We start from the raw sequence: 16,190 nt of genomic DNA on the forward strand, positions 1-16,190 counted from the left end.
GCTCCGTTAGGTTGGAGCAGAGCATTTCTAGATGTTGAACACGGCGTTCTAAACCTTCAGAGGTTAGGTCGATGCGAGATAGATGTTCAGCATGGTCATCCACTCTGGCATTAATCTGATCCAATTTTGACTCCAGCTGACTGATAGAAGCTCTAAATTCAGTCTTGATATCCATTAGAGTATCTTGTCGATGCTGTTCCAGGATAGAGAGAATCTCGGCCGACAGAGCCATGGGAGTTTCTTTTTCCCCCCGAGTTTAGTACTTTTTGTAGCCATTATAAGATAGATGTATTTGCAGGCAGATAAAATAACGAACTAAGGTTTAAAAAGGGAGACACATAGTGCGAAGATAAGTATAACGGAGCAAAAGTTTGAAGTGACTGAACAATCGCCATCTTACCGGTAGTCAGTATTTCTGAAGTTAGATAGCAGATTATCAGTGTTAAATACCGCTTTTTCCACCCCACCCCCAACCAAAGAAATGCCTGTCATTTTTAAGACCAAGGAAAATTTTAACATCGGCAGTACATTTGCCAAAAAACACTTCTAAGCCATACTTACTTTGTAGCTGCCGATGGAAAGCAAAATATTCTTTTTTGGTATTTTAAAGCCCGTGCTCAACATGGCCTTGAGATAAGCTTCATAACGATTTTCTCCAAAGCAAGCCACTTCCCCAGTGCTTGTCATTTCCACCCCCAATACCACATCTGCCCCAGCTAGGCGAGAAAATGAAAACTGGGGCACCTGCAAATGAGATCACACAGAGCAAAATCAGACTTCACCACTTCAAGTTTAACAGATCATCAAAAAATATTACATATTCTCAAGAACAAGTATGTTTTCAAAAAGCTACCTTAATAAATGGCCTTTCTTAATTTTACTCACTTTGTATTCATTTAATGAAAGTTGTGCATACTTCGGCAGCAGAAATCATGTCACCTTTCATTAAATCTGTCACCAATCTACACTTTCAAGCTGCTTTTCTGTCCACAGTTGCTACCAGATTTACCGAATATGCTTAGCACCTTGTTTTTATTTCAGGATTATCTGAAGTCAACCTTTTCCCTTTGTTTAGATCAAATTGGGGCTTTCCATCAGCATCTTTACAACAAATGCTTCTTCATGACAACCTAGCAATCTTGGTTTCAAAGGCCAAGCCTTCACAATGTGTCCCCATAATTTCTTCTGTTGATCCGTGGTGTGTGTTATTTTTTTAAATATCCAGCAACAACATTTCAAGCTTGGCCTGCCAATGAACCAGTGTTTCAGTTTACATGATTTCTGTATTATTACTAAAAGCAATTGTACCTCATAATTTACACAATTTTGTGTCGCCAAGATTGTTATTTTTTTTTAAAACACTGCTTAAAAGTAATTTGTTAAATACTACATAGTGCAGAAGTTTTTCCAATGTAAATTTACCATCTAAACAAAGCTACTCTTCTTGAAATCAAATGTCATATAACAAACATTTTAATATTTTGTTCAAGGGAATTATCAGACTGCTCTGAAAGGCAATCAGCAGAGGAATATTTCTACTTTCCAATTCACTCGTCATTAACAGGAGTTTACCTTTACTCCTACAATTCCTGAACCACTCATTAGTCCTACAGGCTCAACTTCTTCACCCATGATGACTTGTGTTGCCAAAGCTATTATATCCACTCCAAGTGTCTTTGACACAAACGGGAAGGAACGTGAAACTCTCACGTTACATTCTATGACCTTGAGCTGATCATCCTGCAGAGGGGATAAACAAAATAGAATAGATAAGTAATCAGAAATGACATATGCAAGTGCATGCCCCAGTGCTACGGTAACAGAGTGGTGAAGAGTCTATTCATGACCCCACAGACAGTCTTCCGGAGCAACGTTCCTGTTCCACCCACTGGTTCTCAATGTAAATTCTTCTCCACAACGTTGTTTTTAAAAAAATTCAAGTTCCCCTTGAAAGCTGCATTCAAGTAGATTATGCTCAGAAACTCAGATGCATCAGGATCCTGCCTGGATTAAAGTGCACATGCTACAAGAGGCTGGACAAATTTGGGTTGTTTTCTTTGAAATGGCAGGGGCTGAGGAGCAGTCTGAGTAACACTTATAATATTATCAGAGGCATAGATAACAGTAGTTAAGCAGCATCTTTTTCTCCCCCCAGGATCAAAATGTCTAATACTGGAGAGCAAGCATTTAAGGTGAGAGGTGGCAAGTTCTTAAGAGATGTGTGGGGCAAGTTTTATTCTTTCCCTTTTATACAGAGAATGGTAGGTGCCTGGAATGCACTGCCTGGGGTAATGCAGGAAAATTATGATAAAGTCTTTCAAGAGGCCCTTAGATAGGCACAGGAATATGCAGAGAATGGAGGGATAAGGACACTGTGCAGACAGAAGGGATTGGTTTAGTTTGGCATTGAATTGCTAGCTTAAGTAATTTGGCACAAACTTGTAGGCTGAAGCACTTCTCTGTACTATATTCTATGGTCTATCTATCCATAACTTTTATATGGTCATAAAATTATCAAGATTAAAAATTTCAATGCTCCAATGTCAAATTATGTAATACAGGCTCAATTGCAGGACTGATACCAGATAACAGAAACTGTAGGCCAAGACATGGTTAACCTTGAAAATGCTCTAGGCTTGATGCTGTGACAGGTGAAGGAGACTGCATGAAAGACCAATCATGCTGAGTTATTTCAGTGCCATCTCTCAAACAGCAACTTTTATCAATAAGGGGCAATCATTATAAGATACGCAGAAGCACAGTCAGTCATCAGCAAGCTCCATTCCAAGCTGATATATTGCTATTTTAAGATGGCGAGGTGTGCAGTGTTCCATCATTGTCTTCATGTCTCCACTCAGGAACTCCTTACCCAATAGCACAGTAGGAATACCTTCACTGAAAGACTGCAGTGGCTTAAGAGGGCATCTCTCCATCACCTTCTCAAAGACAAGTAGAGATGGGAAATAAATACTGGTTTTGGAAGCTACACACAGATCACAAAAAATATTTCACCATCTTTTCATGATTTATTTCTATAATCTCTTATGAACTTGTGCAAGCTTGTTTATTGGTTTCACTCACAAACTTCTATGTTTTGCTTTTCTGGAAGCGATTTGTCAGTTCTTATAAGCAATTCCTATAGGAAAGCTATTTTCTGATCATGAATCCAAATGACTCACTGCTGCGGTAAGGACCTCCAAGGAAAGGGAGGGTTAGGAAGAGAGGGAGAAAGAAAAGTGAACCTGGAATCTTGGTTCAGTTGGAAACCAAACTTAAAAAGTAATGCACCTGAGAACTACTACAAAGGAAACTCAAAAGTTAAATTTTACATTTGACCACTGATGCAATATTTTCACATTACACAAGTAAGCACAATGTGTTTTAGAAAACTAAAGTGACGGGGTGGTGCACTAACCAAAAATATTTGCCCAACACTAGCCTAATCTTATTGCAAATTACCTTTGCAGTGATCAGTGGTTTCTGTGGTGCTCCGAGGGCGGTCAAATCGGCTGGTGTGAATAATGTTAGAAAAATTAAACTGATGCAGCACAGACCATTTCTGCAAAATTGGGATTGAAGCTCACTGAAGACACTTTATGGTATCCAGAAAGCACATGTCACAGAGTGCTCAAAGTGAACAATATATCCCAAAGTGCAAGTTGCCATGTAAAATATTGAATGCAATTAACCCAGCATTTCCAGCAGAGATGTCTTCCACATTGACCAAAAAAAACACTTCTGCTTTTGTGATTTAAGTTCAATACCTTTAGGAGTCACTTATATTCAATTACATCAGAAAATAATAGGATTAAGGATACTTGGGTTTTATATTTAATTCAAACTATTCCATAAAAGTTAATTAAATGAGGATCTAACCTTTGCAATGAGCTGAAGATTGAAAGGTCCAGTGGCTTGTAGCTCCTGTCCAATTGCACAAACAATGGCTTTGATTCGTTCCATTGTCTTCTGATTTAGGTCCTGTGGCGGAGTTACCAGTGTAGCATCGCCAGAGTGGACCCCTGCGTTTTCAACATGCTCTGAAATAGCTACTGCTATCACCACTCCATCACAGGCTACCGCATCCACATCAATCTCCTGTATCAGACACAAATATGCATCTTGATTATAATAAATATCTGCATGACTCTTCCAAACTCTGCTTCAAATGATTACAACTTTACTGTGCCATGCCAGTTCACCACTGCTAAGTACATACCAGACAATAATGAAACTGAGACAAGAGACTGTAGATGCTAGAATCTGGAGCAAACAAACAAACTGCTGGATGAACTCAACAAGTTAAGGAGTATTTGACCATCACTCTACCCCACCCACACGGGTTCTACCCATCAACCTACCAGCCTGCCGCACCCTTCCTTTTCATTTCTAATGCACTGGCTACCTTCCTTTTACACTTAAGTCCTGATGCAGGGTTTTAACCCAAAAAGTCACAAATCGTGACCTGCTGAGTTCTTCCAACAAATTTTTACAATTGAAATTGAATTTAATTAGGCAATAAAGAACCAGCTGCATTAATTCATTACGACAGATGAAACTAATTCCTGCGATTCACCCCACTAACGTAGCTTAAAGCTTTAGTTAGCTTCAGTTATTTATCATTTATTTAGAGATACAGCGGGGAACAGACCCTTTCAGCCCAGTGAACTCAGCAACCTATTCAACCCTAGCCTAACCACACGACAATTTATAACCTACTAACTGGTACATCTTTGGAAAGTGGGAGGAAACCGGAGCACCTGGAGGATGAGAATGTATAAACTCCTCACAGACAGCACCGGAGCTGAACTCTGACCTCCGACGCCTCCAGCTGTAATAGCATTGCGCAAACACGGTTATTGGCTTTCACAATATTTCCAAAATGAAGGCTTTAAAGTCAGAAATCAGATACAGTCCAGAACTAATGAACTGGGACAGTTGACAAGTGTAGATGAACATACATTTTCAAAACAGATTCCTGGAATCATCAGCTAATGTCAGCACTGATACTCTTCAAATGGAAATCACACCCTTTTAAAATAAAAGATTTCTATAAATGTATTTCTGTTGAATTCATAAAAGGGATATCGTTACATGTGCAAGACCTCTTGTTAAACAATAAATATAATCTAAAACACAGGATACTTGATTAATTATTCTGATTCATTGTTTTCATTCACTATTCCAAGCAGAATTCTTCTCTAAGCTAGGGAGGAATTCTGCTTCACGTACAATGCATGAAAGCAATAAATTAGGATAATCACAAAGTACCAGCAACACATTTGAGGTGCAAAGTAATTCAGAATCACAAAAAGAATGGCTTGTTAACCTTGGCCTCCTGAATGAATTTGGAAATGACAACAGGGTGTTCCTTCGAAACAGCAACTGCACTGCTGAGGAACTTCTCTAGGTCGCTGTCAGAATAAGCAACGTTCATAGCAACCCCGCTCAGCACGTAAGACGGGCGGATGAGACACGGATAGCCGACTTTTGTGCAAAACTCCTTGGAGGACTACAAAAAGAGAAGAGACATCTTAAGTTTTGCAAATCAATTTTATAGGTTAGAAGACAAGACGACAACTTAGAACGCCTCAAATGCTTATGTCAATAGTGAAGTGAACTAACTTGTACACTTTATATGGATCAACTGCTTGCAAGCACAGTATTGCATACACACCTCTGTATCTGACAGTTCCTTCCACCGTGGCTGGCTAATACCAATTGTATCCAGCATTCGGGAGAATTTGAAGCGATTTTCAGCGGTATCAATGGATTCTGGTGATGTACCCAAGATTCGGCATTGCTGACGGTGAAGATCCATTGCAATATTGTTTGGCAACTGCCCACCCATTGACAAGATGATACCCTCTGGATTTTCCAGTTCATAAATATCCATCACTACCTGAAAAAAAAATGCACAGTCAGACAAGTATTTCAGCACAGGTGAAGCTTACTAAATATTGCGTCCACCACCACCATCCCTAACCACCCCCCCCCCCCCCCCAATACAAGTTGAACAGACTCTTGACAAAGTAGTGTCAAAACCCTTTGCATGAATGGCCAGATTAAGAAATTGATAACATGATGTCTAGCACAAAACAATCGACTTGACCTTTCTGAGACAGGGCATGCTGTTAACTGTCATGGTTAAAGCCTGAAAAATTGGCCATCTACTAAACAAATGTTGGAAAAAGAATCAGAATTTAAGACAACCTGAGAAAGGTAACAGGGTTCCAGATACAGAAATATAAAAGTATCAATTTTTATTCAGTTGTGGACAAACAAGCAACTGCATGAGCTGAACCACTTCTTAATGTTATATCGCACCATTTCATTTTGAACCAGGTTAATTCTGGAATGACAATGTTCCCTTAACCCCTAAAGAAAACTCAATATGAAATGCGATTTAATTAAAACCACAAAATGTTTTGCCTGTAAACACGAGTCTTCATATCTAAAATTGCAGCAGGTTAAGAATACATTTTATTGCATAGCATTGGTCAATCCTGTGATTAGTAGCTTCGATTTTCAATTGCCAGCATGGTATAGATAGATAGATAGATACTTTATTCATCCCCATGGGGAAATTCAACATTTTTTCCAATGTCCCATACACTTGTTGTAGCAAAACTAATTACATACAATACTTAACTCAGTAAAAATATGATATGCATCTAAATCACTCTCTCAAAAAGCATTAATAATAGCTTTTAAAAAGTTCTTAAGTAGTTTACTTAAATACATTAAATACAATCAACCCCGGCACTTTAACATATCTTACTCCTGGCGGTTGAATTGTGTCTACAGTCTCCCAACCGCACATACTGAGGTCTATCTGTCAAGTAGTCCACTATCCAATCCACCATGTGAGAGTCTACTCCCATCTCCGTTAGTTTGTGCCTTAAGATCTTGGGCTGGATGGTGTTAAAGGCACTAGAGAAGTCCAGGAATGTAATCCTCACAGCACCACTGACCCCATCTAGGTGAGAGAGGGATTTGTGCAGCAAATACGTGATAGCATCCTCCACTCCCACCTTCTCCTTATACGCAAACTGAAGAGGATCCCGGGCGTGCCTGGTTTGTGGCCTCAGATTCTGTATTATCAGCCGCTCCATGGTCTTCATCACGTGCAACGTCAAGGCAACAGGTCTGAAGTCATTCAACTCCTTTGGTTGTGGTTTCTTCGGTACCGGGACAATACAGGATGTTTTCCACTGTCTGGGTACTCTTCTCTGCTCCAGGCTCATGTTGAAGATGCGCTGTAGTGGTTCTCCCAGCTCAGTCGCACAGGCCCTCAGTAATCGTGGGGAACCTCCATCCGGTCCCGCCGCCTTGCTGGTACAGATCTTCCTCAGTTGACCTTCCACCTGTGCAGCCGTAATCCTGGGCGTGGGCAAGGTCTCCTGTGAGTGGCTATTTTCCTGTGAGGGAAGTAAGCCTGGTGTGGAGTTCTGCGGTGAGGATGAGATTGTGCTGTCGAACCTATTGAAGAAGTTGTTCAGCTGGTTCGCTTTCTCCACATCTCCACTTATGTTTGCCCCCCCGCTTTGCACCGCATCCAGTGATGATCTTCATCCCATCCCACACCTCCTTCATGCTTTTTTTCTGCAGCTTTTGTTCTAGCTTCCTCCTATACTGCTCCTTTGCCCCCCTTATCTGTACTCTGAGTTCCTTCTGAACTCTTTTAAGCTCCAACCGATCACCATCTTTAAAGGCCCTCTTCTTCTGGTTTAGGAGGCCTTTGATGTGACTAGTGATCCAGGGCTTATTATTGGGATAGCAGCGAACAGTTCTAACAGGAACAACAGCATCCACACAAAAGTTAATATAGTCCATATCCTGACCTGAAGCCATGCATGCAATAAAATGACATCACTCAAGTTAACGTGGGCCAAGACGTTTGTTCTGAATGGCTCAGCGCCTCAGCACACTATGTATCCAAGACTGTAGGATTGCAGAACGTTCAAAAAGGGGCATTCAAGTTCAAGCAGCAATGTACAGGTCCCTCCACATCTTACAAATACCTTCTTCTGTACAACCTGCACATGAGAACGAGTGTTTGACAGACCTGCAGGATGGAGGCCATCTTCTGTCAGTGGGGAATCTGACCGGTGACCTGTCTGGGTAACGAACAGTCCACAGAATCAGAACTCTGACCTAATCTGGGGAGGACCTGTACTTCCTGTTACAGAGAATCATATCCTCCATTTCAGCTCACAATAAATGCATCTCTTCGTGATTGGAATAACATCTGCACTTTGTGTACAGCAGACCAGATGGAAGAATGTGGTGAAAAAACGATTTCTATCACAGAAATGAGGAATTATATGCAGAATTAAAAGGTCTAAAACCTAACTGACTTACTGGCAGCTTGACAAGTCGTACTGTGAAAATAATGTATGAATAAAGAAGTGTTTGTTCCATGAGAAGCTTCTTGGTCTACCCTTCTCAAAATATGTGATAACAATGTGTATCAACAGCTCCAAGCAGTATTCTGGTCTCACTTGGCTGCAGATTTTCTCATGCTTGGTGAGCAGGGACTCTTGTGTTGCCAACTGAGAATGCAAGCTCGCTAATAAACAGTATGTACTTTTTAAGTAAACTGTGCTTGACAGTTATTTCCTGGGGCTGAACCTAAAGGCCTCTGGTGGAGAGGCAGATCAACAGAAATTGCTCCACATCATTTGTCGTAAAAAGACTGGCAAGTTTACAGTATAAAATCTGAATATTGGCCTTCTAAAAAAAAAAAAACCACAAGACCAGGAATGATTTAAAGTTATAGAAGTTATGTCAGCCCATTTTATACACATTACAGAAAGTACTATGACAAAAAGCTCAAACTCAAATATGGATTATTGAAATCAACCGAAGCATCTCAAAAAGGAATAATTTTTAGCATTAATTTCTTAAATGAATATATTCTCTGCCTGTACAATTATAAATGTAACAATGGGAACAAAATCTGAATCATAGGATGTACACCACTTTGAAAACAAACTTACTTCAAAAGAAATTTCATCAAAGTAAAGCCGATCACACATATCATAATCTGTACTGACTGTTTCTGGGTTGTAATTCACCATTATTGTCTTGTAACCCATCTATATGGGGGATTTAAAAAAAACATAATTTAAGGGCATTTCATTTTCAAGAATGCGAAAATCCAATGAAATGCTTAATCAAGTAATGAAATCTGTTTTTATAGTTCAGTTGATTCTACAAATCTAAACATTAGAAATTAAAGTTAACTATTAATTTATTACACATAAAGGAATATATCAACAGCTAGTTTATCCCCCCCCCCATACTCATAGAAGAGTTGGTATGAACTGGACGTTCATTCTTCAACATTATTCTAATTACATGGGGGAAGCAAAGTGATGACAGGAAAGATGATCTGTCAGCTAATATACAAACTGAAAATCCCATGTCCTTCCCTGCTACTCTTATGATGGAGAATTTCTTAATCTTTAAAATGAAGCAACTACCAAAATGTGGTACTGAGTAGAGCACTTACCGCACCCTATCTGTAACATTTTAAACCCAAGCTACATTTCCCATTTAGTCCCTTTAACATATTATTTGCCAATAAAGCAGCTTTGAAACCTTGCGTAATTGCTTGATACATCCAACAGCACACCAATCGAACTCGACACTGCTTCCTATCCTGTATACGCCAGAACCGATCACCATCACGTGCGATTTGGTAAAGTCGAGGTCATGTTCTTCGCCATTGTACGTCAAATAGAGATAGTTGGTTTGAGCAGGCCACTCTGCTGCTACGGTATCAATCTGCTTCACCACAGGAAAGATTTGCCATTCCTGTCTTAATCGTCTCACTGCCAGCTCAGTACTAAGGAGAGACAATCAAAGCATTTTACAGCCATTATAGTGAAGACACAGATCTTAAACATGTCATTACTCAAGGAGGAAGAAGAGGCTAAAAAAAAAAATTTTCACCTCCCTAATCTTTCAGCAAAAATAAGTTAATAAGCCAATCTGAATATTGGGTTCTGATTTTTCTTTAAAACCAGTGGCTTTATTAGACAATGTCTGCCAATCTACATAATAATTAAATTTTAAGCCAAAAGCAATCTTCAGGTCTTTGAGTATAGACCGAGCTAGTGAACAGCACACTCAAAAAGTCATCATTCAAACAATGCAGGTACAGGTACAGGTACAGCTTGCCTCAATTTTCCCCACATCACGACTGGAAAAACTTACTACACTGCATAGAACACGATTACTTTGGAATTTTGAGAGATTGGACAAAAGGTCAAGGTGACTAGCCTACTACTAAAATTGATGTGTGGTTAAGACCACATTTAAACGATTACAACTTTAATCCAGGGGTTTATAAACATAATAAAATCAATGCAAATTGTTTAGTTCCTGACCTCTGAATGGCCATTGCAATCTGCTTGTCAGAGAAACCAAGGCGTTTAGCTTTCAGAAGAATAGGACGAGGCATTTCATCCTTTGTGTACAACTCAAGCTTCTTTGAGTATTCCACAATGTTCTTCATTTTATGAAGAAACCACTTGTCAATTCTAGTCAACTCATAGAGACGATTAATTGTATAACCTGCCCTCAATGCTGCAGCCAGGACAAAAATTCTTTTATCCGTTGGAGTTTCAAGATCCTAGGGGAAAAATAATCAAATAGGCAAGTATTAATCAGAATTTAAGACAATGTACAAGAAGATTATTTTGAATGTTGGACCACTTAAAGGAATAAGTACATATCAAAGTAAAAGCTGAAACAACCCAAGGATAATATAAACACAAAAGGTTCTGTGGATGCTGGAAATCTAGAGCAACTGGCACAAAATGCTGGAGGAACTCAGCAAAACGGGAGTATTGTAGGAGAGGAGTAAATTGTTGACATTTCAGGCCGAGACCCTACATCGGGTCCTCAATATTTGTTTCTTTCTTTTTGATTTGCAGTTTGTTGTCTTTTGTACTCTGAACACCTGAGTTAGTGTGGTCTTTTATTGATTCTAATATGGTTATTATTCTATTATGGATGAATTGAGTATGCCCACAAGAGAATCTCAGGGTTGTACATAGTGACATTTACATGTATGCTGATAATAAATTTACTTTGAACTTTACCCTATTTTCTATTAGTTAGCCAAACCTCTCAATAGACAATAGGTGCAGAAGTAGACCATTCGGCCCTTCGAGCCTGCACCGCCATTTTGAGATCATGGCTGATCATCTACTATCAATACCCAGTTCCTGCCTTGTCCCCATATTCCTTGATTCCCCTATCCATAAGATACCTATCTAGCTCTTTCTTGAAAGCATCCAGAGAATTGGCCTCCACTGCCTTCCGAGGCAGTGCATTCCAGACCCCCACAACTCTCTGGGAGAAGAAGTTTTTCCTTAACTCTGTCCTAAATGACCTACCCCTTATTCTCAAACCATGCCCTCTGGTACTGGACTCTCCCAGCATCTGGAACATATTTCCTGCCTCTATCTTGTCCAATCCCTAAATAATCTTATATGTTTCAATCAGATCCCCTCTCAATCTCCTTAATTCCAGCGTGTACAAGCCCAGTCTCTCTAACCTCTCTGCATAAGACAGTCCAGACATCCCAGGAATTAACCTCGTGAATCTACGCTGCACTTCCTCTACAGCCAGGATGTCCTTCCTTAACCCTGGGGACCAAAACTGTACACAATACTCCAGGTGTGGTCTCACCAGGGCCCTGTACAAATGCAAGAGGATTTCCTTGCTCTTGTACTCAATTCCCTTTGTAATAAAGGCCAACATTCCATTAGACTTCTTCACTGCCTGCTGCACTTGCTCATTCACCTTCAGTGACTGATGAACAAGGACTCCTAGATCTCTTTGTATTTCTCCCTTACCTAACTCTACACTGTTCAGATAATAATCTGCCTTCCTGTTCTTACTCCCAAAGTGGATAACCTCACACTTATTCACATTAAATGTCATCTGCCAAGTATCTGCCTACTCACCCAGTCTATCCAAGTCACCCTGAATTCTCCTAACATCCTCATCACGTCACACTGCCACCCAGCTTATTATCTTCAGCAAATTTGCTGATGTTATTCTCAATTCCTTCATCTAAATTGTTGACGTAAGTCGTAAACAGCTGTGGTCCCAATACTGAGCCCTGTGGCACCCCACTAGTCACCACCTGCCATTCCGAGAAACACCCATTCACCGCTACCCTTTGCTTTCTGTCTGCCAATCAGTTTTCTATCCATGTCAATGTCTTCCCCCCAATGCCATGAGCTTTGATTTAACCCACTAATCTCCTATGTGGGGCCTTATCAATTGCCTTCTGAAAATCGAGGTACACTACATCCACTGGATCTCCCCCATCTAACTTCCTGGTTACACCCTCGAAAAACTCCAATAGATTAATCAAGCATGATTTGCCCTTGGTAAATCCATGCTGGCTCGGCCCAATCCTATCACTGCTATCTAGATATGCCACTATTTCATCTTTAATAATGGACTCTAGCATCTTCCCCACCACCAATGCCAGGCTGACAGGTCGATAGTTCTCTGTTTTCTCCCTCCCTCCTTTCTTAAAAACTGGGATAACATTAGCCATTCTCCAATCCTCAGGAACTGATCCTGAATCTAAGGAACATTGGAAAATGATTACCAATGCATCCGCAATTTCCAGGGCCACCTCCTTTAGTATCCTAGGATGCAGACCATCTGGACCTGGGGATTTGTTAGCCTTCAGTCCCATCAGTCTACTCATCACCGTTTCCTTCCTAATGTCAATCTGTTTCATTTCCTCTGTTACCCTATGTCCTTGGCCCATCCATACATCTGGGAGATTGCTTGTGTGTGTCTTCCTTAGTGAAGAAAGATCTAAAGTACTTATTAAATTCTTCTGCCATTTCTCTGTTTCCCATAACAATTTCACCCAATTCATTCTTCAAGGGCCCAACATTGTTCTTAACTATCTTCTTTCTCTTCACATACCTAAAAAAGCTTTTGCTATCCTCCTTTATATTCCTGGTTAGCTTGCATTCGTACCTCATTTTTTCTCTCCATATTGCCTTTTTAGTTAAGTTCTGTTGTCCCTTAAAAACTTCCCAATCATCTGTCCTCCCACTCACCTTAGCTCTGTCATACTTACTTTTTTTTTTAAAATGCTATGCAATCTCTGACTTCCTTTGTCAACCACTGTGGCTCCTTTCCCCCCCTCTGAATCCTTCCTTCTCTGGGGGATGAACTGATTTTGCACCTTGTGCATTATTCCCAAGAATACCTGCCATTGCTGTTCCACTGTCTTTTATGCTAGGATATCCGTCCAGTCAACTTTGGCCAGCTCCTCCCTCATGGCTCCATAGTTTCCCCTGTTCAACTGCAACACTGACACCTCTGAGCTGCCCTTATCCTTCTCAAATTGCAGATAAAAACTTATGATATTATGATCACTACCTCCTAATGGCTCCTTTACTTCAAGATCGCTTATCAAATCCTGTTCATTACATATGTTATGATACCAGCCCCCTCCTTTGTGAGAATTGCAAGAGCCCTAGTGAAAGGGGGGTCAATGACCCGAGAGAGAGAGCAAGAGAGAGAGAGAGAGAGACAGGCCGAATGGACACAGGAAATGGAAAGACAGCGACGTGCTGGATACCGCATTCCACTGGGACAAAAGCTGGCGACTGTGGCATTGTTCTCAGGAGACACCTGGGAACTGCAGACGTGCCAACTCGCAGGGACATTGTAAAGCCCTCGGGCAAAGTGGGCTGGTTGAGAGAGAGATTGCATCACCTGCAACCTGATTGACACCTGAGATCCCGTGAGGCAGTATAAAGAATGGTCTGAAAGAGGACGACCCTCAGACGCACCAAGGAGACACCAAGAAGCACGATAACGCTTCCCGTGGGAACAGGAAGCCATTTTGAAGGAAGCCACGTGCGTTAAATTCCGAATGCGGATTTTGTGGCTAGAACCAACGGAAGATCGCTTTTAACTAACAACGGGGAAGATCGCTCCCCTGATTCCACGGATGTTTTGGGCAAGTTTTTCCGTTTATCTCTCTCTCTCTCCAACACGTGAAACTAAAAGGGAAAAGCCTGCAGACTTCAGAGTGACTCTTTATATTTCCAATTGGACTCAGTATTATACCCTAGACAACGAAAGAGCTTATTTCTGAGTGATTATTAATGTACCTGCGTTTTAGATTGAGTATTGACGCATGTTATCTGAATGTTTGTATTAACCTTAATTTTTGTGCCCCTTTATTAATAAAACTTTTGAAAATAGTACCATTGGACTTCAACTGACATATCTATCTTTGCTGGTAAGTGAAACCAGTTACTGGTTTCATAACAAGTGGGGTTCTCGTCTCGGGATTTGACACCAAAAAGGGGGAGGTCAGTCAATCGGGATTGTAAGTCAAAACAAAATAATTTGGATCTGGTACGCAGGTAGCCAGACAGAAAAACCAGCAAAGATGGACGTGTGTGAATTTATGAAAAACGCGACTGTGGCGGCGCTAGAGGTGAGCACCAAATCAGACTTGTTAAATTTGGCGAAGGGGTTAGAGGTGGAAAACGAGCAGGATCAAGCTGAGAGGCAAAGACAGCATGAAATTCGGATCAGAGAGTTAGCAGCAGCCGAGAGAGCGGCAGCGGGGAGAGAAAGAGAGAGGGAGGAGCTAAGGAGAGAGCGGTTTAATGTTAGTCGGGAGCTGAGAGTAGTACCTCCGTTCGAAGAGACGGATGTTGATAGTTATTTCTTGTTTTTTGAAACGGTGGCAGCTATGATGCCGACCCGCAGACTGGCGAGTGCGGTGGCCCCGCCCCTAGAGACCCAAAGCTATCGCGCATGCGCGGTCACACGCAGCCTGTCCAGAAAAGCAGTGAGCAGTTTAAATCGGGCCAGCAGTAATCTGGCCAAGATGTTTTTACCGACCCTGTACCATGAGGGTTCCGAGGGTGGTAAAACAGAAAGCAGTAAAGTAAAAGGGGGTAAGGGAGAGGAAATAGCCCTGCCCTTAGTGAAGAGAAAGGTCCTAGAGGTAGGAACTAAAGTTGAGAAACGGATAAAGTTGTTAAAATGTCCAGAGTTGGACATGGTTAATCTGTCTGGTTTGGCAGAATTGTTTGAAGAAGTTCAGAGTTCTAAAGGTGTTCTCGATGGTCCCGAGAGTGAAATGAGGGCAGTCTTAGAGAGGAAGGGTATCCTTGCTGTGGAGAAGTCAGCTGAAATGGCCGAGGAGGTTGTTTCAGCTCGCAGGGTTGCGCCTTCCCCAACGGGGGGCTGCCTAGAGAGTAACTGGAAGGATCGGGGGACGTTAGAATTTGAAAAAGGTACGGGTATTGAAAGCCTGGAAGGGGCCAATATCCCGTTTGAGTGTGTCCAAGATGGGGGCGCACGTGGTGCTGAACCTGGTAACAGAGCTCAGGGGAAGTCTGAGGTGTTTGATTCAGGGGAACGGGGCGGCCGTCTTTGTGGATCAGATAGGGTTGGTTCAGTAGGAAAAGGGTTAACCTTGGTAACCGTGGGAAATGTGAGTTCCACGGTGTTTGTATTCGAGAGTGGGGCCAAGGTTAATGCCGAATTTAAGGGGGGAATGAGGATTGTTATTGAAGGAAACGGAAAGTCTGTAGTTCCCAAGTCGAAGGAAGAAATTTTAAACCTGGCAGATCGCTCACAGAGTGAGTCGGGAAATAGCGGGGCCCCCCACTCTATTGTTACGCCAGGGTGGGGTGTGAAGAGGTTGCATTTGAAATGCTACCTGAAAGAGGAGTTGGAATTAAAAACAAATAGCCTGAAGGGTCTTGACAGTTTGAGGCATGGTGTTAAAAAAATAGCCCCGATGAACGAGGCGGGCGGGAGTTCACCACGCCAAATTACTCAAAGTCCCAACGGGGGGACTCGCCAGAAAAGAGGTGACGGTTAATGGGGATGCCATTTTTTTTAAACAGCAAAGCAGGTTTTACGGGTTGCGCCAAAGCCTGTGAATAATAAAGACAGACCTTTGGAGACCTGCCGGCGAAGTAAACCGACCGAAACGATTAGTATTCGCATAAACTTTTGTAGATGCACCTAAGCTAAGATCACACCTCCTTAGTTATGTTGCTGAAGAAAGCAAATAAATAAGCTGGTTATTGAGCTGAAGTCTGATGCTGCCAGGCGTTAGCATGGCACGTGAGGTTAAGGTATTAAAGGAAAGGGGCACTGTA

At 41.5% G+C, this 16,190-nt stretch overlaps 1 protein-coding gene across 2 annotated transcripts in view; it reads right to left on the reverse strand.

Moving 5' to 3' along the window:
• cad (carbamoyl-phosphate synthetase 2, aspartate transcarbamylase, and dihydroorotase) overlaps window positions 1–16,190 on the reverse strand; it is a 113,412-nt gene that overhangs the window by 54,590 nt on the left and 42,632 nt on the right. For both annotated transcript variants that reach the window (XM_073057146.1, XM_073057145.1), the window contains exons 17-24: window positions 10,395–10,639; window positions 9,604–9,850; window positions 9,000–9,098; window positions 5,675–5,899; window positions 5,327–5,509; window positions 3,877–4,095; window positions 1,573–1,740; window positions 562–744 (exon numbers count right to left, since the gene is read on the reverse strand). In XM_073057146.1, coding sequence (XP_072913247.1) covers window positions 562–744; window positions 1,573–1,740; window positions 3,877–4,095; window positions 5,327–5,509; window positions 5,675–5,899; window positions 9,000–9,098; window positions 9,604–9,850; window positions 10,395–10,639 — 1,569 coding nt within the window. The remainder of the gene's footprint in view (window positions 1–561; window positions 745–1,572; window positions 1,741–3,876; window positions 4,096–5,326; window positions 5,510–5,674; window positions 5,900–8,999; window positions 9,099–9,603; window positions 9,851–10,394; window positions 10,640–16,190) is intronic.

This window comes from Hemitrygon akajei, chromosome 9 (genome assembly GCF_048418815.1).
Source record: "Hemitrygon akajei chromosome 9, sHemAka1.3, whole genome shotgun sequence".
NCBI classification, from domain to species: domain Eukaryota; kingdom Metazoa; phylum Chordata; class Chondrichthyes; order Myliobatiformes; family Dasyatidae; genus Hemitrygon; species Hemitrygon akajei.